The sequence below is a fragment of the Physeter macrocephalus genome, chromosome 10, assembly GCF_002837175.3.
Source record: "Physeter macrocephalus isolate SW-GA chromosome 10, ASM283717v5, whole genome shotgun sequence".
In the NCBI taxonomy this organism is placed as follows: domain Eukaryota; kingdom Metazoa; phylum Chordata; class Mammalia; order Artiodactyla; family Physeteridae; genus Physeter; species Physeter macrocephalus.
The window spans coordinates 45321087-45344927 of record NC_041223.1 but is presented as its reverse complement, the minus strand read 5'-3'; the positions used below and the strand labels follow the sequence as shown (position 1 = coordinate 45344927).

Genomic DNA, 23841 nt, shown 5'->3' with positions numbered 1-23841 from the left:
ATATATATATATATATATATACCAAAATTTTTAACATATTGGAGACCACAAATGCATTAACTTATGCTGACAAATTACTGTACTTTGTGCAGTATTTCTATTTAATTGAAGAGTATTCAGAGATATAAGGGTAAGCTTTCAAAAACTACAACCATGTAGAGGTATCTATCTTATAACCTCTGTGCAGTATTTTCTTTTGGTTTTACACTATCAAATTGGATTTGAGGACTGACATAATAATGGTTATCCAAACTGTATTTTCAGATATTATATTCATTAAAAGACTTGATAGTCATCTTGGCTGAATTAAAAGTATGAAAATGTTATGTCTTAACTTTAAGAGTTGAAAAGTCTGGATGGATGAAATAGGACCCAGAGTCCTATCACCATTGTCTATAATGATTAGAATAAAATGCCTATGGACCTCAGAATGTATGGGATTTCATGCTTTTATATAGATATAGAGCTTGTCTCAGTTTTTTCACATCCAGAAGGGATTAGACTAGAAGATCTCTAAAGTACTTTCCAGCTTTAGTTTTCTGGTCCTCTGACTTAAAATATTTTGGTGTGAGACACAGTGAATCCTGCAGTTCCTGGAGCTGATACAAAATAGTTTATTCACATTTAGAGGGCAAAAGGATTGCCAGAACTATTATTAATAAGAGGTTCATACTGCTCATATTGAAGAATCTCTAATACATTGTGTTCTGTTACAGTGTTTATTTTGCTGCTGATTCTGATTCTTCTACCTCTAACTGCTCCATCTCCATTTGCACTGCTGGTTTCCCTTCACCTTTCTTGTTAAATGTCGCTACTGTCGAGCGTTCTGCATTGACCCTCCTTTCTTCTCCTGCTGTTGTCAGCTCTCTACCACCCTCTGGTTTTAACTGTCACCTGTTCGCTAATGACTCCTAATTCCTTAATTCTTCGTTTCACTTTTCCCTGACTTACAGAGGCCTGTTTCTGTCTGTCTTCTAAGCTTTCCATGCCAGAGCCCTGGCATCACATGAAACTTGACATACCTATAACAACTCATTCATTTCCCATATTCCATAACTCTGTTATAACTTTTCGAACCACAGATCTTGCCCAAGTTAGGGAAATCTGTCATCTTCAGCTCCTCTCTCCCCTTAACAACTAACCTATCCTCCAGTTTTCTCAAGTTTGTCACCTGCCACTCCCTTATCATCCCTTGTATGAATTGGCACAGTATCACATCAGGTCCGGGTTATTACAGTACTTAACTGATCTCTCAGCCTTGTAACCCGCCAAACATCCCACATACGGCAGTTAATGTTATTGTACAAGTCACGTCAGTTGGCCCTTACGTGACGGTCCAGTGTCTCGTAAATCAGATCATTGCTCCAAATGATTAAAGTTAGAAGTAAAATTAAGGCAAAGAAGCTTGTTGGGATGGAAGGCACGGTGAGCCAATCCCAGAAACCCCAGCGCTGCAGCATCCTCTGCGCAGTCGCACCGGACTGATGGCAGCCGTTGTCATGGAGGCGCGGAAAGGGAGGGTGGGGACTCGGCAGGTGGGGGGCTGAGCTCCATTCAGCTTGATCCCTACAGGGGCTTAAGGACTGTTTGGGGGCGGGGAACCTCTTCTAGGCAAAATCTGTTATCTCACGACTCAGCTCCTCACCAGAGCTAAGGCTTGGTGTGGGGAGGGAGTCCGTCCACCTTGCAAGATTGTAAATTCAGTGGGGAGAGGAACCATGTCAGTCTCCTGCTTCCACCTACCCCTCCCCTGCACTGCCCAATTTGGGAATCATGACCCAACTTGCTGTCTTTGGTTTCTTGGCCTCAGCTTTCACCTCTCCACTGACTCCCAAATGTCTCCCCAGCTGTCTGCCAGAACCTCACACCATATTTTGTCTTGTACACCAGACACCTCCACCCAGTATTCTGAAATCAAACTTGATTCTCCTTCCACCTTGAAAGCAAACGACAACCAAACATGCTGGTCACTTTGTATTCCTTACCTTCATTACTTGACCAGCCGCTGAATAAACCCAGCTGGAAACCTTCATCATCTTCACCCTTTCACATCCAGGAGGCTGTGCATCAAGTCCTGGGGGGTTTTGTTTGTTTCTTGTTTTGTCTTGTTTTTTTTTTTTCATAAAGTCCTGTTTAATCTACCTCAGAAATATCTCATCTCTGCCGTTCCCTCCCTTCCCGTTAAGCTTTTATCATTCTTCCCCATTCTACCTCATCCGTCTGTCTCCCTTTATACCTCTATTTCTATCTCTTGCCCACTGCCCTCAGATACTTTTCATTGGCATAGATTTCTATTTGTCACTTGCTTTTAATTTCAATATATTTTGTATTGCTCACTTATTACTGTTAGACTTACAATATATTTAATATATTTATCACACACAGAATCTCATTGGCTCCCCACTCCATATAGCACCCTAAGGCTAAATCTGGTTGCTAGGTTACCTTTTCATCTTCATTCTCACTGCTCCCCACAGGTGCCCATTACTCTCTCCTCTGTGAAATGAATGTCTTTTATTGTTCTATCAGGTTTTTGTTTTGTTTTGTTTTCCTGCTGTTCTTTATCAGTGTTTCTCAGACTTTACACTCAAATCACCTAGGGATCTTGTTAAAATGGAGATTCTGATCCAGTAGGGCTGGGCAAAAGGTTTTGATTTGCATTTCTAAACAGATTTTCTGTTGAAACAGATGCTACTGGTCAGATCATCAAGACGGACTTTAGTAAGACCAAGAGAATGTCTTAGTGAGTACATTTAATTGAAGGTTGTTATTCTGAAAAGAAATAAACTTCCTATCATTTTAGGTGTGGAAATGAGCTAGGTAGTTAAGCATATTTAACTAAACGACCAAAGCCAAAGTAGATAAAGGGTAAGAGTAGGAGTTTCACTTTCTGTTCTATGAAGTTTGCTGCAGCTCACTGGTAAAGTATTTATTTCCTTTAATAGTATAATTTCCATTTTATAGTCCCCAACACAGGCAGGCATTTTAGGAGGTATTTTACTTGAAAAGTATCTTACTGCCCATTCCAAAAACAATGGAGAAAGTGTGTATGAAAATCCATAATTGGTGAGAAATTTTTCTAGCTCAAAATTGAAGAAAGTATGTATAATATAGTAAATGTGAACTGTTCAGTGAAGTTCATATAAGAAGGAGTCCTAGAAATCAAAACAATTATAAATATATTTTAATCATAAATCACTGTTAAGTAAACTCCTAGGAAGTCAGAGATTGCTCCTAGAAAATAAACATTCTGAGCTCAAGAACTCAGACCATCTAGTTCACTGCCATATCCCTCATACCTAAATTGGTTTGTGAAAGATTGTTGAAATAAAGAGTGAAAGAAGAAAAGAAAGAAATCCTGGTGGGGTTTTGTTTGATCCCACCAGGCGAATTCTGTCATGTTTGTAACTTTTTCCTTGTAACAACATTTCACATGTCTATCAAAAAAAGACTATTAAATCATGGAATTTATAAAAACAGGCAGATCACAATGTATTATCAATAAAATAAAGTTTTAAAAAAATCAAGTTGCAGAACAGTGTGCCGAATATGCTGATATTTGCATTTAAAAGGGAGGAGGGGTCACGAGTGTTTTATTAGTTTGCTAGGGCTACTGTAACAAAATGCCACAGACTGAGTGGCTGAAACAATGGAAATTCTTTTTTCACAGTTCTGGAGGCTAGAAGTCTGAGGTCAAGGTGTCAAAAAGATTGGTTTCTTCCGAGGTCTTTCTTCTTGGCTTATAGATGGCCATCTTCTCCCTGTAGCATCACATGGTCTTTCTTCTGTGTCCTAATTGCCTAAATATGTGTCCTAATTTCCTCTTTTTATGAGGACGCCAATAGTATTGGATTAGGGCCCACCCCGTGGCCTCATTTTAACTGAGTCACCTCTTTAAAGGCCCTGTCTCCAAGTACAGTCACATTCTGGGGAACAGGGTTAGTGCTTCAGCATATGAATTTTAGGGGACCACAGTTCAGCTCATAATAGATATATACATGTGCCCAAACTAATCAGATTGTATGCTTTATGCGCAGTTTATTGTATGTCGATTATACCTGAATAAATGTATTTCAAAAGTGGAGAAAAAGAATATATATTTATATTTGCTTTTATATGCATAAAAGAATGATTACCTTTTGCAGAAGAGGTGAGCACATAGTAGGTAGAGTTCAAAAATGATCTTTTAGGGCTTCCCTGGTGGTGCAGTGGTTGAGAATCTGCCTGCCGATGCAGGGGACACGGGTTCGTGCTCCGGTTCGGGAAGATCCCACATGCCGCAGAGCGGCTGGGCCCGTGAGCCATGGCCGCTGAGCCTGTGCGTCCGGAGCCTGTGCTCCGCAACGGGAGAGGCCACGACAGGAAAAAAAAAAAAAAAAAAAAAATGATCTTTTAAAAATACTTAAATGTATTACTGATTCAAAAACATCACACAAATACATACTTTTAAAACATTGGTAAGGTAGTAACACCAAAGGCTCTGGGAGTTGGGAGAAGCTGCTGGGAGCTGCCGCAGGAGCCAGTTCTGACGTCACACCAGTCAGGCCCAGGCACGTGAGTTCTCCGGCTCTCTGTCTTATCTGAGTCGTGGAGCTTGCTTTCTTCAAGGCTGTCAGCCATAGCCTTGACTGTGTCATTTCTCCATATTAATTTTGTAACTATTATGCTGACTAAAAATGTACTGTTTTGTTTTTTTGTTTTTACTTGTCCATATGGTCTTACAGTTAAAAAATGAGAAGATTTACTTTGTTATTGTAAAACACAGCTGTATCCAGAAGCAAATTATAGTTTTCAAAAGAGTTTTAGTTTGATTTACTATTTGCTTTAATTGATTGTTGTCTTACTCCTTGTCTTCTAGCCCTAATTTGAAGTCCTTTGAGGGGTGATTGTAGCAGTTTGGTAACTTTGGGCAGATTCCTTAGCTTCTCCAGATATCAGTTTCTGCGCCTGTGAATTGAAGGGATAGCAGCTAAGACTTCTTCAACACTATGTGGCCCACACTTTTCCATGTGCTCCATCTGTATTAATTCACTTATACACTCACTCTATGAGGGAAGTACTGTTATTATCCCCATTTTAAAGCTGAGGAAACAAATCACAGTCACTCTCTTATCCCCTTTGTCCTCCTCTGTTTGTTTTCTATTATATTTATTATCTTCTAATATACTTTTTAAGTAAACTTTTTCAAATCAGTGTCATCATTGTACTGCTTGCAGGACACATTTATTTATATTATGTGAAAATGAAAGTTCATATAACTGTTTCCCATAGACCATGAAGAGAAGTGTGAAAATGTTTGGGTTTATAAAGATTGTGCTTGAAGCTTCCTTGAGTTTGTTCCCTTGGATTGTATCGCTTTCACCTCAGCTCTGATGCTTTCACAGCCCATATTGGCTCCCCGCTGCTGGAATTAATAGTTTTCTGAGTCCCACAGCTTCTCGGTTATGGAGGTTCTACCAGAGCCCTGGAAGCTGCCCTGCATGAATTAGTACCCTGCAGAGCAGCTTCCAGTGTGGGAGTTGGTAACGGGGATGGGGAGGGAGGGGTTTGTGTAAAGTGAGTATTTTGTTTTGGTCTTTGTATAAAGAAGGGTTTTTTCCTTTTTGTTAATTACCGAGTCCCAATATGTGAGAAATTATGATTCTGTAGATTTGTTTTTAATAAGCAATGGAAAGATGCCCTTCCCACTGTTCCTGTACAGTGGGCCTCTACATATCAAATGTACATTTGCTTTCAAAAATATTTGCGTAAATTACTCATTTCCCAGTTGCCATCAAACCCACATTATTTACATGGTAAGTCATTCTGTGCTAAGTACAGACAGACAGACAGACATGAGAAATAATTGGTTTTCACTGTGTTTCTCCAGGAATATGCTGAGTCTTCTTAGACTCTTAATGTTAAGCTAATACATGGTTGGTTTTTTAACTACTCTTTAGAGAATAGTAGGGTTTTCACTTGGTTGTGTAGAAGAATTAAAAAATGGCTGCTGAAATGTCAACCAAATAGGCATAAATATCTCTTGACCTTAAGCTGGCGGTTGCTGTGATATGGCTTTAATTATCTGTAAATGTGTTTTTAGAATTCCTTGTTCTGGAGGAATTCACTCATATCATTGTGATATGTTGGACTCATTTATTATCACCAACAATGGGGGAGGCTCTGCCTTTGTGAGTGAAGAGGGTGTATAGGATATCTCTGTACCTTCCTCTCAATTTTGCCGTGAACTTAAAACCGCTCTTAAAAATATATATTTAAAAAGTATATATACTTATGTCCATGAAGTGCTTATGATATATAGGTGATCACTGAATGCTAGCTCCCATCCCCACATGGTTCCTTCTTGTACGTGTCCTACAGCCATGCCAGAGTGTGGTCTGTCCAACTGGGTGCTATCACTTGATTAAAAAGTATATGATTGTCAAACTGTGTTTTCAGAGAATGATGAGGAGCAGGAGGCACTGCCATCTCTGGATAAACCTGGCTGGTACTCCCAAGGGAATGCTGTCCACCTTTATGAACTTCTGAAGAAAATGACTGGCAAACCTGAACCCAAGGTATTTTCTGACTGAGCCCAGTTTACAAGGGCTTGGAGATATAAGCCCTTGTAAACTACATAACTCTAAATGCATTCAGCATAGTTATCTGTGAGGGAATCATCTGCCTCTGCCTGTCTGCCAACCTCCTTGCCTACCTCTTCTGCTTAAATAAGCCTTTCCTTTGTTGATGCATTGAGTCTTTCTCTGTAACAGAGGAAAGCAGATATTCCAAGCAGGAGGCCACAGACCTGAGAGATACACTGGAATAGTGTGTGGGTTACCTGAGGAATGTTATCCTGATAACTGTCCATCAAGAATATTTTTATGTGTAAAACAAGCAGTGACTGATTATACTATAGACTGAAGACACATTAGCTTTTAACATCCTAGCCACAATGTTGATGTTGGACATTGGTATATTTTTAACAGCAGGATGCTTTCTTCTAGAAAACGTTTGCCAGGAGCCCCATGAGAAGGAGGGTCAGTGGGTCACTGAGCCCTACTCCACTGGCTCGTACACTGTCACAGCCCCCTGGGGACTCCTGCCTTGGAGGTTCTAGTTCATGTTCCCTTAACCTTGTTTTCTCATCTGTAAATTAAGAGACATGGACTGGATCAATGAGGCTTTGCCTCAGAATGCCTGGGAAGTGTCCCACAGTCCACTTGCCCAAGCCCACCCACTCTCAGAGATTCTATTTCAGCAGGTCTGGGTGGCGCCCAGAAACTGGTAAACTGGTTGTGTCGTGCATTCCTGCTAATCTAACCCTCTGCAACAGGTTGTCTCCAATATCTCACCAGCTCTTCAATTCCAGGGGCAGGTTTAACTGTAAGCATATGGGCTCTTTCATTTTCATTTCAGAAAATTGAATTCACTTATCTTCTGCCTTTCTTCTACCTGCAAATGAATTGTGTAACTTCTTAAACCTGACACCTTGTGAATCAAATAGGACAGGTCACCTGTGAAGTTATTCAAGGAAATTTAAGACGTCTGTGCAACTTTTACATCATTTACGCTGATACGTGTTGAGGGATTTTCTTCTGCCTTCTATAAAATGAACACTACTCTTTCACAGTTCTCATGTCTCAAACAGAATTTGCTATCTGACTTACAGGTTGTTTACTTTGGTGACAGCATGCATTCAGATATTTTCCCAGCCTGTCATTATAGTAATTGGGAGACAGTCCTCATCCTGGAAGAGCTCAGAGGGGACAGAGACGGGAAGCCTGAGGACTCAGAGCCTCTAGAGAAGAAAGGAAAATATGAGGTAAGGGTCTCCTTTGGTTCTTTCCTTGAAAGAAAAACCTTGTGTTTCACATATCTTAGAAAGTGCTTGTTTGTGCCAAGAGAGATGAAATCTGTTGGCACTTACTGTGATCTTCATGCCATCTCAGCTCTACAGTTGATCTTGTGGATAGTTTTTGTTGCGGAGCACAGGCTCCGGACGCGCAGGCCCAGCGGCCATGGCTCACGGGCCCAGCCGCTCCGCGGCATGTGGGATCCTCCCGGATCAGGGCACGAACCCGGCTCCCCTGCATCAGCAGGCGGACACGCAACCACTGCGCCACCAGGGAAGCCCTTGTGGATAGTTTTTAAATGATGCCAAGATAAATGCTGTTGACCATTAATGTAATGGTCTGTAATGTCTGTCTTCCGAGTTCTCTACTTTCATCCAGTGCTGTGGCGCCGTGGCCGTGTTCTGGCTGATGATGAGGCGGCCAGATCCTGACTCACTGCGGTTATACTCTGCCTCTTCTGCTTGGCCATGAAAGCCCCTGTGCTCTCACTTCATGGGTCTAACTTAACAAAATTGGTATCTCCCTTAAGCTTACTCCTGAGCCACCCAAAATGAACTTAGGTAAAGACTTGAGGGAAAGAAAAGTAAAATATGTCATAAATCTAGAAAGGGAAAATAGTGTATAACAGCAAAAATAAGCAGAAAAGAAGAAAGGTCAGAAAATAAAATGCATTTTCCTAAATTCATTCCAGTGGAACAATCTAAAAAGAAGGGAAAACACAAGTCAAAAAAACAAATATCCAATCAAAAAATAACAATAAAAAGAAACTATCAAGCCATGGAAAAACATGGAGTAAACTTAAGTGCATATTACTAAGTGAAAGAAGCCAGTTCCGAAAAGGCTGCATACTGTATACAACTATATGACATTCTGGAAAAGACCAGTGGGTGCCCCGGGGCTCAGGGGGGAAGGAGATGCTCTATTTATCTGGAAACCTAAAACTGTTCTAAGAAATAAAGTCTATTTATTAAAAAAAAAAAAAAGATAGCTATAAGTAGATGCAACTGAATGTTAGAATAAAGGGGTCAGGTTTCTACAAGGTTTCCACTGAGTAGCATTTGGTCTTCAGTGTGACATTGGAAGTTCTGTGGACTGAGTTAAAAAGAGCTTTAAAATAACCTTCCAGGGGGCTTCCCTGGTGGCGCAGTGGTTGAGAGTCTGCCTGCCGATTCAGGGGACACGGGTTCGTGCCCCGGTCCGGGAGGATCCCACGTGCCGCGGAGCGGCTGGGCCCGTGAGCCATGGCCGCTGAGCCTGCGCGTCCGGGGCCTGTGCTCCGCAGCGGGAGAGGCCACACAGTGAGAGGCCCACGTACCGCAAAAAAAAAAAAAATAAATAAAAATAAAAATAAAACCTTCCAGGAGGTGGGCCTTCTAACCCGAGGGATTTGGGAGGAGGTTTCCCCTAAAGAGAAATAAGGAGATTTGGTTTCTTCAAAATGATGTGAGAATGCACAGACAGTAATAAGGAAATGAAGAATCAGTGGGAATGTTTCCTTTAGCATTACATAGACAGTAGCTCCATCCTTCTCCCACAGACCCCTTTTCTTGTTAATTAGTTATAAACACATCATGAACAAAGAGTTAATAATTGGCTCTTCGACAGGAAACAGTGAGTCAACAGCTTGAAGATTTTATTTCCCAAGATAGAATTGAAATAATGTTCCTTTATCATCAAACTCCACCTCCCCACCCCAGCTCTGCTCCATTGAACATATATGTCCTTAATAAATCCACCCACTGTGACTGAAGAGACAGGATTTGGTAGCTCTCTGTTGGGTGTACACACACATACACATATTTAGAACAATACTCAAAACTTGCATCACAACTATCAGACATAAGTAAGAGCTTATTGGATTAGCAGAGATATCTTAATAAGGCCACTCATTAAATGACCAGTCTGACACCATTGTCTTGTTCAACATATACTAAGTTTTCAATTTGTGCAAGCCTCCCTACTGTGAATATCAGGGACTTATAATTGAATCATACACAGATCCTTTTAATAGAACATATTAGTCTGTGGATAAAAGGGGTCAGGGAGCTTGAGTATACAAATAAAGCATAACTGCCTCCAGATGGTACAAATTATAAAAGAATTACAAACAAGACAGGATGGATACTTCATTGAGGAGAATTAGGGAAAATTTTATAAAAAATGTAGAATGTGAGGTAAACATTGAAGGACAGGTACATTTTCAACTGATGGAAATAACATTCTTGGTTCAGGAAGTAACATGAGTAAGTGTACAGAGATTGTAATGTACAGGCTACAGTACACAGTCTTTACCGTAAAATAGCAGATGTGTAGGTTTGTCAGCTAAAGGCATCACTAGCAGTTTTTGGATGTGCAGGCAACAGGGGCAAAGCTTTCATTTAGCAGCTGTGTGAAGGATGGGCTTAGCACATGGGAAGGGATGCTGTGGCGGGCTGTCCCAGCAGCCCAGACTAGAGGTGATACAAACATGAACAGTGGGCACTAGTGAGAAAGAGATGGAGAGAGTACATGGCGGATGTTCTGGAGGCACAACTGATAAGCTGGGTGCTGGTGGTAGGAGCTAAGATGCAAAACATGGATGGTTTTCAAGCGCAGCCAACTGGAATTGATGGTTTTATTCATATAAATATGGAAGTCACGAGAAAGACCTGGTTTTGTGAGGAGAGAGATGTGATTGGTTTAATGTTGAATCCCATTTCTTTGAACTAGCCGGAGGATGAGATCAAACTGGTTTGGGAGATAGGTTAGGATAAGCGAGGAAAATTGAGAGATGTCTAAGGGAGAGAGAAAGAGAAGAAGAGAAGATAGAAACTTGGGATGTTTCTGTAAGATATAGAAAGGGATGAAATCTGTAAGATATAAAGGCTCAATGAAATATATGAGTGCTCCTTGTTGATATATTCAAGAAATGGCATGATTCTTTTGATTAGTGATATATATATTTTATATTTGAGAGAATGAGTCATTAAAACTTCAGCATCAGAATAAACAAAGATTAGCATCTGTCCATTTTGGCTGCTGTAACAAAATACCATAGACTGGCTGGCTTATAAACAACAAACATGTATTTCTCAGAGTTCTAGAGACTGGGAAGTCCAAGATCATGGTACTAGCTGATTCAGTGTCTGGTGAGGGCCCACTTCCTCATAGACCACCATCTTCTCCCTGTACCCTCACATGGCAGAAGGGAGAAGGTAGCTTTCTGGGATCTCTTTTATAAGGACACTCATCATGAGGGCTCCACCCTCATGACCAAAGTACCTCTTCAAGGCCTCACCTCATAATTCCATCATCTTGGGGGTTAGGATTTCAACATATGAATTTTGGAAGGACACAAACATTTAGACAATAACAGCATCCATAATACATTGAACCAGAAATGGTAAACAGGTCTGTTTTCCTCTTTTCAAAGAAATAATGTGCAGCCCAGAGTACCACTCAGTGTTGGCAGAACCATTATCTACATATAGCCTGTGTGATGTGAGTCATTTCTTCTCACACTCATTATTTTAGAAAAGACAGGGCTTCCCTCGTGGCGCAGTGGTTGAGAGTCCACCTGCCGATGCAGGGGACACGGGTTCGTGCCCCGGTCCGGGAAGATCCCACATGCCGCGGAGCGGCTGGGCCCGTGAGCCGTGGCCGCTGAGCCTGTGCGTCCGGAGCCTGTGCTCCGCGACGGGAGAGGCCACAATAGTGAGAGGCCCGCATACCGCAAAAAAAAAAAAAAAAAAAAAAAAAGACAATGAACTAAATAAAAGTGACACTATAAGCTTCTCTTTACACCTTGAGAAATTATATCTAAATACACCTTAAATGTACACACAGAAGCATAGATATTTATATTCCATACTGCTCTTAAATATCTTTGGTGAAATCCAAATAGATTCTTGCTAAGTGATTTCTAAACACCATCATCTGAAAAACACATATTTTCATCATGCTTCACAAAGTGAGTTCCAGCGTAAAGAATCATGAATCTAAAGGCATATTTGGGATTGCTGCTCCAAAATGAAGTTTTCATCAGGAAAGGATGACAGATTTTATAATCCGAATTCTATGGACGTGATAGGATTTTTTTCAATTCTTAGTTTTATACTATACCCATAAAACACTGAGAAGTATTTTTTGAATGAGTCTTATTTAGTCTACAACATTTCTGTGCCTGCTATGTCCTAGGCACTAAGCCTTTAAGGATACACTAATACATGAGATAGTTCCTAACCTTCTGTAGTTCATAGTCTGTCCAGGGTGAAAAGTAAATAGTATGATAATTGCAAGATAGTATGAGAAGTACCATATTAGGGATAAACTCAGAGTGTGAGAAAATGGGGGAGACCTAACTGTGGGAAATCAAGGAAAATATCCTGGGTGGCATCCAAGCCAGATCCCAAAGGATGAGAAAGGGGTTCCCAAACAAAGCCAGAGGAGAATACATTAAAGGACTACAAAGTTTTGTTTTACTTTTTATATAGTATATAGTCTGGTTAAAGTTAAACAACTGAAATTCCTACACAGTTGTTCTATTTTGATTTACTTATTGGTGGAAAAAACTTATAATGAGGTTGAACACTAATTAATCACAGTTTCGTTATTCTGTTTCTTGTTTCAGGGACCGAAGGCAAAGCCTCTAAATAGATTATCTAAAAAATGGGGCTCTTTTTTTATTGATTCAGTTTCCGGACTGGAAAATACAGAAGATTCCTTGGTTTATACATGGTCTTGTAAGAGAATCAGTGCTTACAGCACTATTGCAATTCCAAGTATTGAAGCAATAGCAGGTAAGGCGGATAATACTTATAAAGCTTTACCTTTTGCTGGACAGTAATGACCTGAAGTACTAGAATTCTTTTCTTTCTTTTTTTAAATTTTATTTACTTTTTTATGAATTTATTTTATTTTATTTTATTGGCTGTGTTGGGTCTTTGTTGCCGCGCACGTTCTTTTCTCTAGTTGTGGCGATTGGGGGCTACTCTTCGTTGCGATGCACGGGCTTCTCATTGCGGTGGCTTCTCCTGTGGTGGAGCACGGGCTCTAGGCGCGCGAGCTTCAGTAGTTGCAGCACACGGGCTCAGTAGTTGTGGCTTGCCGGCTCTAGAGCGCAGGCTCAGTAGTTGTGGCGCACCAGCTTAGTTGCTCCGCGGCATGTGGGATCTTCCCGGACCAGGGCTCAAACCCGTGTCTCCTGCACTGGCAGGTGGATTCTTAACCACTGCACCACCAGGGAAGCCCTAGAATTCTTTTCTTTAAAAGAAGAAAATTTTCCCATGGCATTTATAGATTTTTCTTGGGTAACACCTAGATATGGCAGTTTAGGTAATTAAGACCTGCCTGTCCACTGGAGCCAACTACAAATGCTGTACTTTTTTTTTTTTTTTTTTTTTAAGTCTGCCTGGAGTCATAGGAGAAAGCTAGGGAAGAGTTACCAGGACAGGATGCTAAGGAGGCCAAGTAAGGTGAACCTGACTTTGGGGGCTGCTTTTCCCCCCCGTTTGCTAACTCAGGAGAAGGCACTCAAAGAAGTGAGTGGCTTTTTCGTAGTTTCATGAACCTACAGGGGTAGAAAGTGGAACCTAGGGCCTGCCAAAGGAGGGGTGGGCCTGGTGGACTCTTCTCAATCTCTGTTGAGACTCTGAAGGATGAATTAGAAGTAGGCATTCACAGGAACTGAAGCTCAGCTTTAAATCAGCTGAATCCCTAAAATCGGATTGAGAAGATTCTAGATTGGTAGTGCCCCAAGGTACCTGGGTAAGAATTAATGACTGTTCTCTTTTGACGAAGATAACATCATTCTAGGACTCAAATTATTTCAAAAAACAATTAATACAAGGTTCAGCATGTAATGAAAAATAACCAGGTACACAAGGGTATGAGACTACACTAACAGAAATAACCAAGTTCAAGTACAGAAAAGAAAAGAATGAGAAATTTGGTAGCTATATAAAAACTAGTAAAAAGTGGAAATTCTAAAATTGAAATATTAAAAAGTAAAAATTAAGAACTTAATGGATGGGTTTAACAGAAGATTAGACACAGGAAAAGTGAATTAGTACGCTGGAAAATAGGCCAAAAGAAAATAGCCACAATGAAGCCTGAAGAGAAAAAAGCATGGAAGATACAGAAGAAGGACTAAGAGACACAGGAGATATAATGAGAAGGAATAAGATTCCTATACTTAGAATCTTAGGAGATGAGAGAATACGCCAAAAGCAATAGCTACAACAAGCTTTCCAAAAATGATGAAAGAAAATAAGCCAAAGGTTTAAGTAGCCCAGAGAACTGAAACACAATACATAAAAGGAAATCCCAAAGTTAACTGCTAAAGACCAGATAATTAAGAAATATTAAAAGCAGTTAGAGAATAAAGACAGATTGATTTCAAAGGAGTACTTCATAAGAGTGTTAGACATCTGACATCTGACTCTTCCCAGAAACAAAAGAAGCCAAAAGACAGTAGAATGATATCTTTAAATTGCTGAAAGAAAATGCTTGTCAGTCTTGATGGAATTCTATACCAAGTAAAGATATCATTAAAGAATAAAAGAAAAATATTTTTAGACAGACAAAAATGGAGAAAACGTATCTCCAGAAGACCTGCACTATATAGAAAATACTAAAGGGTCTTGTTCTTCATGCAAAAGTGAGATTGATCCCTGTTGGAAGACTGGAGATGAAAGAAGAAGTGAATATACAGCAACAAAAGGATGTGTGAATAAATTAGAATGAATATTTACAGTTAGAAACAATTTTTTAAAATCCTATGGGGTTTAAATAAAGAATTTTAAGACATATGACACCAATGGCATATAAATCACAAAATGGGACAGCTGGAGTTAAATGTGTTCTAACATCCTTTATTATATGGCAAAGGATGAGAGTATGTTAGATATTAAGTCAAAAATGCATCTCGTAATCTCTAAGATAACTACCAAAAGCATTGTAATGATACTTATACCAAACTAATTATGTAAAATAATTTTAAACCCCCCCAAAAAAAACAAAAATGGAGAGAAAAATGGGGAGAAAGGGATGCAGAAAAGTTTGAATATCAAAAGATAGAAAGAGACAATACCATGTTAATGGTAGCCAAAAGAAAGTTAGAGTTAGCTCTATTAATGTGAAGGAAAAAAAATCCCTTAACATGAAAGAGAATCACTTCATAATAATAAATTCTGATTTCAGAAATAGTATCACTGAAAGTCCAAGGTTTTCACCCTCTCTTCTCTCAGGTCAGAATTTAATCCCTCCCTGTTTTCTCAATACCAAGAAACTGCTGAAAAATCTACTCTGCTTTACAGAGGGGTATGTTTCTGCTTGCTTCTTAGTTTCCTGAAGTTCTCTTGCAGAGTTTGGCAAAGGGCTTGAGTCTAGAATCCGGTTCTCCACCCCTTTGTTTATAGCAGGTTCCAGCCCCTCACTTTTTGTCTCTGTAGCCCTTCAAGACTGCCAAAATCTCTTCTGGTTTTTCTCCTGCTAGTAACTGCCCCTGCCCCGCCCCCAGCCAGAATTCTGGTGCCTACAGGGAAAAGCTGTGGCAGAATGTTGGCTCACTTCACTGTTCCTTCCCAGGAAGTGTTTGTCCTTGGGTCTTAGTTGTCTCTTCAACTCTCCAATAACTTCACTCTGATGTTTTTATTTTATCCAGCTTTTCTAGTTGTCTCAGCTCCAATTCAGAAGTGGAAGTCTACTTTTTTTTGAACCTCAGATTCTTCTTCCTTAAACTGGGTATACCACCCTCACAGGGTGGATATGAGAGAAAGTAAAGTAAGATATTTATCTGATATTTATTGGTAGGATGATGATGATGATGACCCTAAGATATGTGTGACCTTCCAAAAGGTCCATCCTCTATGCCAATGTACAAATCCAATATGTCAGTATATCTTACTCACTGAAATAATATCTCATTCTCACCAGTTTCAAAAGACTGATTTTTTTTTCATTTCCATGCTTACATACATAAAATTAAAGAATATATTTCTTCCTTTCACATACAATTTTCCTATTAAAGAAATGGACCCTGTAACTTGAAGGGAGGGACTGGCCCAGGACTAAACTATTATTTTCAATTTTTTATATTTCACTCTTTCTTTCCTTCAAAGTGACTCAAATTTATAGTGAGAGAGTAGGGTTGTGTGATAATGGAAGTCACTGAATTATTCTAAAGTACCTGGATAGAAACTGTTCAGTGGGATATGGTTGTGAAATAGTAAGAGAGTCAAGGAAAAGTGACTCTCCATTATTCCAGGATTTAAATATTTCTCAAAAAATGGGAAAATAATCCCCTGTCTGTCTTCTGGGGTAATCACTTCTCCTTAAGGAAGCAGTAGTAACATCAGTGTGGCTCCCATTTTCACTTTCCAAAAGCTTTCTTCCTCAGCACCCTGGAAGAGAATTTGGCAGAGCCTTTGTCTTCTGACTTTTCTTAGGACCAAACACTTCGACTCACCAGTAGTCAGACAAAGCTAAAAAAGTCGATTTGGGGTGGGGGGGAGAATTAGAGAGTTGGTAAGTTATATTTGATTGTCGATTTTGATGTCCAAGACATTGCCTCAAAAAGCAAAGTGTTAGTCTCTCTTTAACTTAGCACTCATTGCTTATGATCACATTCTCATAAGGAAATTATATCTCACACAGAATTTGAAATTTATTATTTCAGTAACATATTCAGTAAATTTGGATAGTACTGTGTAATTGACCTCCAAGTAAGAAAAATGGCTGAAAGAAAAATGGTGTGATGGTCATGGCTTTAGACATGTTGAAGATAGGATCTTTATATAAATGTTATCCTGCCAGTATCTTTAAAAGTCCTGAGAGTTGTTCTGTTTCTGTGTTGTTTTACATTGAACTTACTGCTTCAGAATATTTGTTCATTTTGGTTCACTTCATTTATTAGATAATGTGGTTGATATTATGGTGTATTTAGTACACAGAGTTTAATAGAACATCATTGTGGTAAACAAGAATTTGGTTCTTTGTCTACCATTCTCTTTTCTTCCAAAAAGCGCCCAACGATGACTTTTCTAAGACATGCAAATGTCTCCCTCTTGTTGAATCCCCAATCTGGACTTACTTGTTTTAACACAATAGTAATCTGATCTCAGTTTGGCTATTCCATACCCAGATTTCTTAACCTTAGTAGACTTCTTCTGCTACCTGGGAGAGAGAATAAAATTTTTGTTTTAAATGATATAGGAAATAAAAAACAAACCTGATATTCCCCCTTTGTCTCTTAAAACCTTTTTTGTATTCATGTAATGTTGCTTTATTCGTCAATATTCTGTTAGATGTCGTTCTTTCATTGACATTTAAATGCTTAGAACGTATTTTTATAGATGTTATAAAAGTTTGCAATATACATTACCATGATGGTTGGTTTATAATTTTGATAATGTAATCATTTTAACCTTATAACAGCTTTTAAAACATTTACTTTAGGAACTGTATGGGAAAGACAGAGAAAGAGGTGGCTGGGTCAGCTCGCAGCCTGTATCATTTTTGCGGCTTATAAGAAATCCAGGACCTCAGATGCACTGTTTTAGAAACTCGATTTTATCAATGTACTTTCCAATGCCTTTTTTTTTTTTTTTTTTTTTTTTTTTGCGGTACGCTGGCCTCTCACCATTGTGGCCTCTCCCATTGTGGAGCACAGGCTCCGGACACGCAGGCTCAGCGGCCATGGCTCACGGGCCCAGCCGCTCTGCGGCATGTGGTATCTTCCTCGACCGGGGCACGAACCCGTGTCCCCTGCATCGGCAGGCGGACTCCCAACCACTGCGCCACCAGGGAAGCCCTCCAATACCTTTTAATGAGCCTTTTTAATGGCTCAAAATATGCTCCAGCTAATTTGAAGCAGTGAAGACCAGTGACATTCACTAATACAGATGTTTTCCTGTTTATAGTAATCTTAGCTTTCTCTGGCCTCGGAAAGGCAGTGTTCCTTCTGCTCAATCTTTAGCACTAGTTTTCTCCTCAAAAGGATTAACTATTTGGGTCTTAATAACTCTCACTGGCATTTAATATAAAGTATAATTTTTATGTTAGTATCATTTTCAAAATACTGAGTACTACAAAATAAGGTTTTACTTGTGAAATTTGTGAAATAAGGATGACTACCCAGTATCTGCATGTGGAATGACTATCATTACATGACATACAACGTTTCACTTGTATTATTTCTGGTAATGGTTCTTTGAAGAAGCTTGGGAAGAAAATATCTGAAGGCTAGCTTTTGAGATACTTATATTGAAGATGTCACAATGTCCCACCATCAATAAAGTATGAATTTTATGTTCTTTCCCCCCTCTTGTGGCTGTATGTGTGTGCATGTGTGTGTGATGCTTATCGTATGGAAAAAGTTGCCATATTGTGCATATTAGAATTCTTATTTAGCTAAGCATTCAAAGGTTATTCATAGTAACTATTACTAAGGGCTATGAAGATTATTAGTTCTCATTTACCAGTTACATAATGCAACCTATCCAGGTGACAAAAGAAATATTAAAATTATGAAACTAAAAATGTTTTATTATCAATGACTATCAAATTTCGATTTGTTTATATTTATGAAAGTTCTTTTGAAATCTGCAGAATCTTTTTTTTTTTTCCCAGAATTACCCCTGGACTACAAATTTACAAGTTTCTCTTCAAACAATTCAAAAACAGCAGGCTATTATCCAAACCCTCCACTGGTCTTATCAAATGATGGGAAACTGACAACCAAATAAACTATGTTTACTGAAAAATGAAGTGAAGAACCATATATACAGCAAATGTACTGTAAAAATGTTAATTTTCAAAAACTACTGTAAAATGCTTTATAGAAACAAATTCTTAATGAAGTGACCAGGAAATTGGTATGTTTTTCCATAGGTCTCCTTTCTATAGAGATCATCTTGATACCCAACAACTCTCATTATGTTAAAATCTCAATATTTTAGAACTGAAAGGAATCTTAATATTTTCTATACTAGCAGTTCTGAGATTAGAATCACCTGGGGATATATATACACATATACATATATACATACACATGCATATTTACACATTTGCCTAGGCCAATGGTTCTCAAAGTGTGTTCCCCAAACCACTAGCATAGCAGCACCTGCAAACCTGATAGAAATGCAAATTTACAGGCCCCATCCCAGACATACAGAATCAGAAACTCTGGGAATGGGACCCAGCAATCTGTGCTTAATTATAGTGTGATTCACACTAAAGTTTAAGAACCATTGACTAGACCATAACCTCCAGACATTGGTTTAATTGGTCTGGGGATACAGATGAGCATTGATGTCTTTAATATGTCCCAGGAAAATGCAGCCAGAATTGAGAATAACTGATCCACACCTGTTGTTTCAACTTACAGTTCAGAACACCAAGTCTAGTAAGATTAAATTATTTTAACTATGCTATTTTTGTGGTTACCAAAGCAAGGAAGTAGACATGATGTCTTCTGAGACCACACAGCCATAATGGGACAGGGATGATAGAGAAGCCAACTATTTCAGCCTCCAATGTTACCCATTAGGGTTTTTTTCCTCCCAAATAATGTTAAAGGCTGTTTACTTCACTCTAAGGCATGTATTCTCAGTGGGGCAAAAATTGGTTCTTGGGGTGAAAGAAATCTTAGTATAACGCAATGGATTATGTGTCCTCCATATCTCAACCCTACTCAATAAAATCTTATTCCTTAGTATTAATTTCTCTCATTAGGGAGAAATGTAATTTAAAGTTAAATTTATTAATTAAATATTTTTCTCCTAGGGCGGGGGGGGGTGATAATGAAAAGAGAGGTTGAGAAAAATTGCTTTAAGAGGTTTTATAGTTATACTACAATCCAGGATTATTGTGTTCGATGTGCTAATGTATAGTCATATTAGTAGCTGTTTGTTGCAAGATGTTTGGACCCAGATAATGTTTACACTATAAATTCTTGGCTACTCTTTACGCTGTAATTTTACCCTGTCCATCATGGACATATCAGAAAACACTGGTCACCATCATTTTACTTGGATTGTAGCAGAGAATTTAACGTATTGATGGATGCAATGAAAAGATAAGTATTTTGTTAACTTTTTAAGTGCTCAAATAATCCCAAATATATTGTGGGGATGAGTATCTCAGGGTAGGTAAACAGTTACTGATTTTTTTTCCCTCAAAGTCAGTAGCTTTCTTCAATATCTACTAATAAATGTGATTGTCTTTGAAATTGAATTCCAAAATCTTATTGGAATATAATAAAGAGCATACATAATCAAGCTTAGGGCTTAAGTAAAAGATGCTGTTTCATGTATACTTTCAGTAGACATTTGATTTCTTTTAAAAATAAAGCTGTTTTTCCTTATGCATGTTTATTTCGTCAATGGCAAAGAATAATACATCTTTAAATGCTTATAAACTGCTCTTGTTAATATGAAAAATGCGAACTCCAAGGTAGGTAGTTAATTGCATTTTTTTGGCCACTGAAGAATGAAAAAAATTCACTCAAGTCAGAAGTTCCAGTCCTACTTTTACCAGTAGCTGCCAAAGAAATCTGAACAAGTTACCACCTAATCTGACCTTAGTTTTTTCCATCTTGTCAAAAAGATGGTTAAGAGTTTATATCCAAGTTTCCACCCACTTTTCTAGCAGTCAGTCAGTGCTTCTAATGAACGTTTTTCTGTTGGACTGTAATTAGACTTTAAAAATTTTTTATTTGTTTCTAAAAAGTGTTTCTAATTGTATATGAAGAGTAAAAATAATCATCAAAAATGGTATATTTAAAATTTAAAAGAGGATATTAGAGAAGAAAAGCTGTATATTCTTTAATAGAGTTACATGAAATAAGAAAGCAGGAAAATTGTGTTAACGGACAGAGGACTTAAATTTAATATTAGCATACAGGCCTATGAAGCCACCATCGCCCTGATACCAAAATAAGACAAAGACACTACCAAAAAATAAAATTACAGGCCAATATCTTTGAAGAACATAGATGCAAAAATTCTCAACAAAATATTAGCATACCAAATCCAACAACACAGAAAAAGGATCCTACACCACGACCAAGTTGGATTCATCCCAGGGTCACAAGGATGGTTCAACATACGCAAATCAATCAATGTGATACACCACAACAACAAAAGAAAAGACAAAAACTACATGATCATCTCAATAGATGCAGAAAAAGCTTTTGATAAAATTCAACATCCACTCATGATAAAAACTCTTACCAAAGTGGGTATAGAGGGAAAATATCTCAACATAATAAAAGCTATTTATGACAAACCCACAGCCAATATAATACTCAATGGTGAAAAGCTGAAAGCCTTCCCACTAAAATCTGGAACAAGACAAGGATGCCCACTCTCACCACTTCTATTCAACATAGTATTGGAAGTCCTAGCAACAGCAGTCAGACAAGAAAAAGAAATAAAAGGTATTCAAATTGGTAGGGAAAAGGTAAAATTGTCATTACATGCAGATGACATAATACTATATATAGGAAACCCTAAAGACTCCACACAAAAACTACAGGAGCTGATAAGCTAATTCAGCAAGGTAGCAGGATACAAGATTAACATACAGAAATTGGTTGCATTTCTTTACACTAAGAATGAAATATCAGAAAGGGACTGTAAACAAACAGTCCCCTTTAAAATCGCATCAAAAAAAAATACCTAGGAATAAACCTGACCAAGGGAGTGAAAGACTTATATGCTAAGAACTATAAAACATTAATAAAGGAAATTGAAGATGATTCAAAATGGAAAGATATCCCATGATCTTGGATTGGAAGAATTAATACTGTTAAAAGGGTCATACTACCCAAAGCAATCTACAGATTTAATGTGATTCCTATCAAGTTACTCATGGCACTTTTCCCAGAACTAGAATAATCCTAAAATTGTTATGGAACCATAAAAGACCCAGAGTTGACAAAACAAGGGAAAAGAACAAAGCAGGAGGCATAACCCTCCCAGACTTCAGACAGTACTACAAAGCTACAGTAATCAAAACACTGTGGTATTGGCACATAAACAGACATACAGATCAATGGAACAGAATAGAGAGCCCAGAAATAAACCCACACACCTAAGGTCAATTAGTCTTCGACAAAGGAGGTGAGAATATACAATGGGAAAAAGACAGTCTCTTCAGCAAGGGGTGTTGGGAAAGTTGGACAGCTACATGTAAATCAATGAAATTAGAACACACCCTCACACCATACACAAAAATTAACTCAAAATAACTTAAATACTTAAACATAAGACATGACACCACAAAACTCCTAAAAGAGAACATAGGCAAAACATTCTCTGACTTAAATCATACCAATGTTTCTTGGTCATTCTCCCAAGGCAATGGAAATAAAGGCAAAAATAAAGGGACAGAATCAAACTTACAAGCTTTTGCACAGCAAAGGAAACTACAATCAAAACACAACCTACGAAATGGGAGAAAACATGTGCAAACGGTGAGACTGACAAGGACTTAATTTCCAAAATATATTGGGTTGGCCAAAAAGTTCGTAACATCTTACAGAAAAACCCAAGCAAACTTTTTGGCCAACCCAATACAAACAGCTCACACAACTCAACAACGAAAAGCCCAATCAAAAAATGGGCAGCAGAACTAAATAGACATTTCTCCAAAGAAGACATGCAGATGGCCAACAGGAATGTGAAAAAACTCTCAATGGCAGTAATTATTAGAGAAATGTAAAGCAAAACTACAATGAGGTATCATCTCACACTGGTCAGAATGGGCATTGTTAAAAAGTTTACAAACAACAAATGCTGGAGTGTGGAGAAAAGGGAACCTTCCTACACTGTTGGTGGACATGTTAAGTTGGTGCAGCCACTATGGAAAACAGTACAGAGGTTCCTCAAAAAACTAAAAATAGAATTACCATACGATCCAGCAATCCCACTCCTGGACACACATCTGGACAAAACTATAATTCAAAAAGATACATACACCACACCCCTATGTTCAGAGCAACACTATTTACAATAGCCAAGACATGGAAATAACCTAAATGTCCATTGACAGATGAATGGATAAAGGAGATTGGGTGTATACATATACAATGGAATACTACTCAGCCATAAGAAACAATGAAATAATGCCATTTGCAGCAACATGGATGCAACTAGAGATTGTCATACTAAGTGAAGTAAATCAGAAAGAGAAAGACAACTACCATATGATATCACTTATATGTGGAATCTAAAATATGACACAAATGAACTTATCTACAAAACAGAAACAGACTCACAGACATAGAGAACAGACCTGCGGTTGGCAAGGGGCGGAGGTATGTTGGAGGGATAGAGTGGAAGTTGGGGTTAGCAGATGTAAACTATTATATATAGGACGGATTTACAATAAGGTCCTACTGTATAGCATAGGGAACTATATTCAGTATCCTGTGATAAACTATAATGGAAAAGCATTTTTAGAAAGAATGTACATGCATAACTGAATCACTTTGCTGTACAGCAGAAATTAAGTACAATAAAATAAAATACACAATTTTTTAAAATTTTTTTAATAAATAAAAGTCCTTTTGGTACATTTACTCCCTTCAATGAAGGGAGCAAACTGCTAATTTCATTTATGCAGCAAACATCATGATTACATATGTAACTTGAGGAGTATTTTAATCTGTAACTATGGAATTCTATATTAATTAAAATAAGTGATCTAAAAAAAAAACCTTCAAAGACCATCATGAATGGGTTAAGAGTAACCTTCAATTGAATACTCATATAAATAGGGTTTTTGTTTTGTTTTATGCCAAATTTAGTACAGATGGCTGTGATACAGTGGAAGGTACCCTAGCTTGAAAGCACAATTTGTGATTTGCATCTTAGGCAATTTAGTTCAACTTTCTGAGCCTGTTTTCTCAACTGTTTAAAAGGGGACGGTAGGGCTTCCCTGGTGGCGCAGTGGTTGCGCGTCCGCCTGCCGATGCAGGGGAACCGGGTTCGCGCCCCGGTCTGGGGGGATCCCACATGCCGCG

General features: G+C 38.5%; 1 protein-coding gene across 2 annotated transcripts in view; it reads left to right on the top strand.

The window, feature by feature from the left end:
* Nucleotides 1-18680, top strand: part of NT5DC1 (5'-nucleotidase domain containing 1) — a 126426-nt gene extending 107746 nt beyond the window's left edge. For both annotated transcript variants that reach the window (XM_024115544.3, XM_024115543.2), the window contains exons 9-12: nucleotides 6439-6557; nucleotides 7652-7804; nucleotides 12445-12613; nucleotides 18444-18680. In XM_024115544.3, the coding sequence (XP_023971312.1) occupies nucleotides 6439-6557; nucleotides 7652-7804; nucleotides 12445-12613; nucleotides 18444-18559 (557 nt within the window). In that variant the 3' untranslated portion in view covers nucleotides 18560-18680. The remainder of the gene's footprint in view (nucleotides 1-6438; nucleotides 6558-7651; nucleotides 7805-12444; nucleotides 12614-18443) is intronic.
* Nucleotides 18681-23841: the final 5161 nt, after the last annotated feature.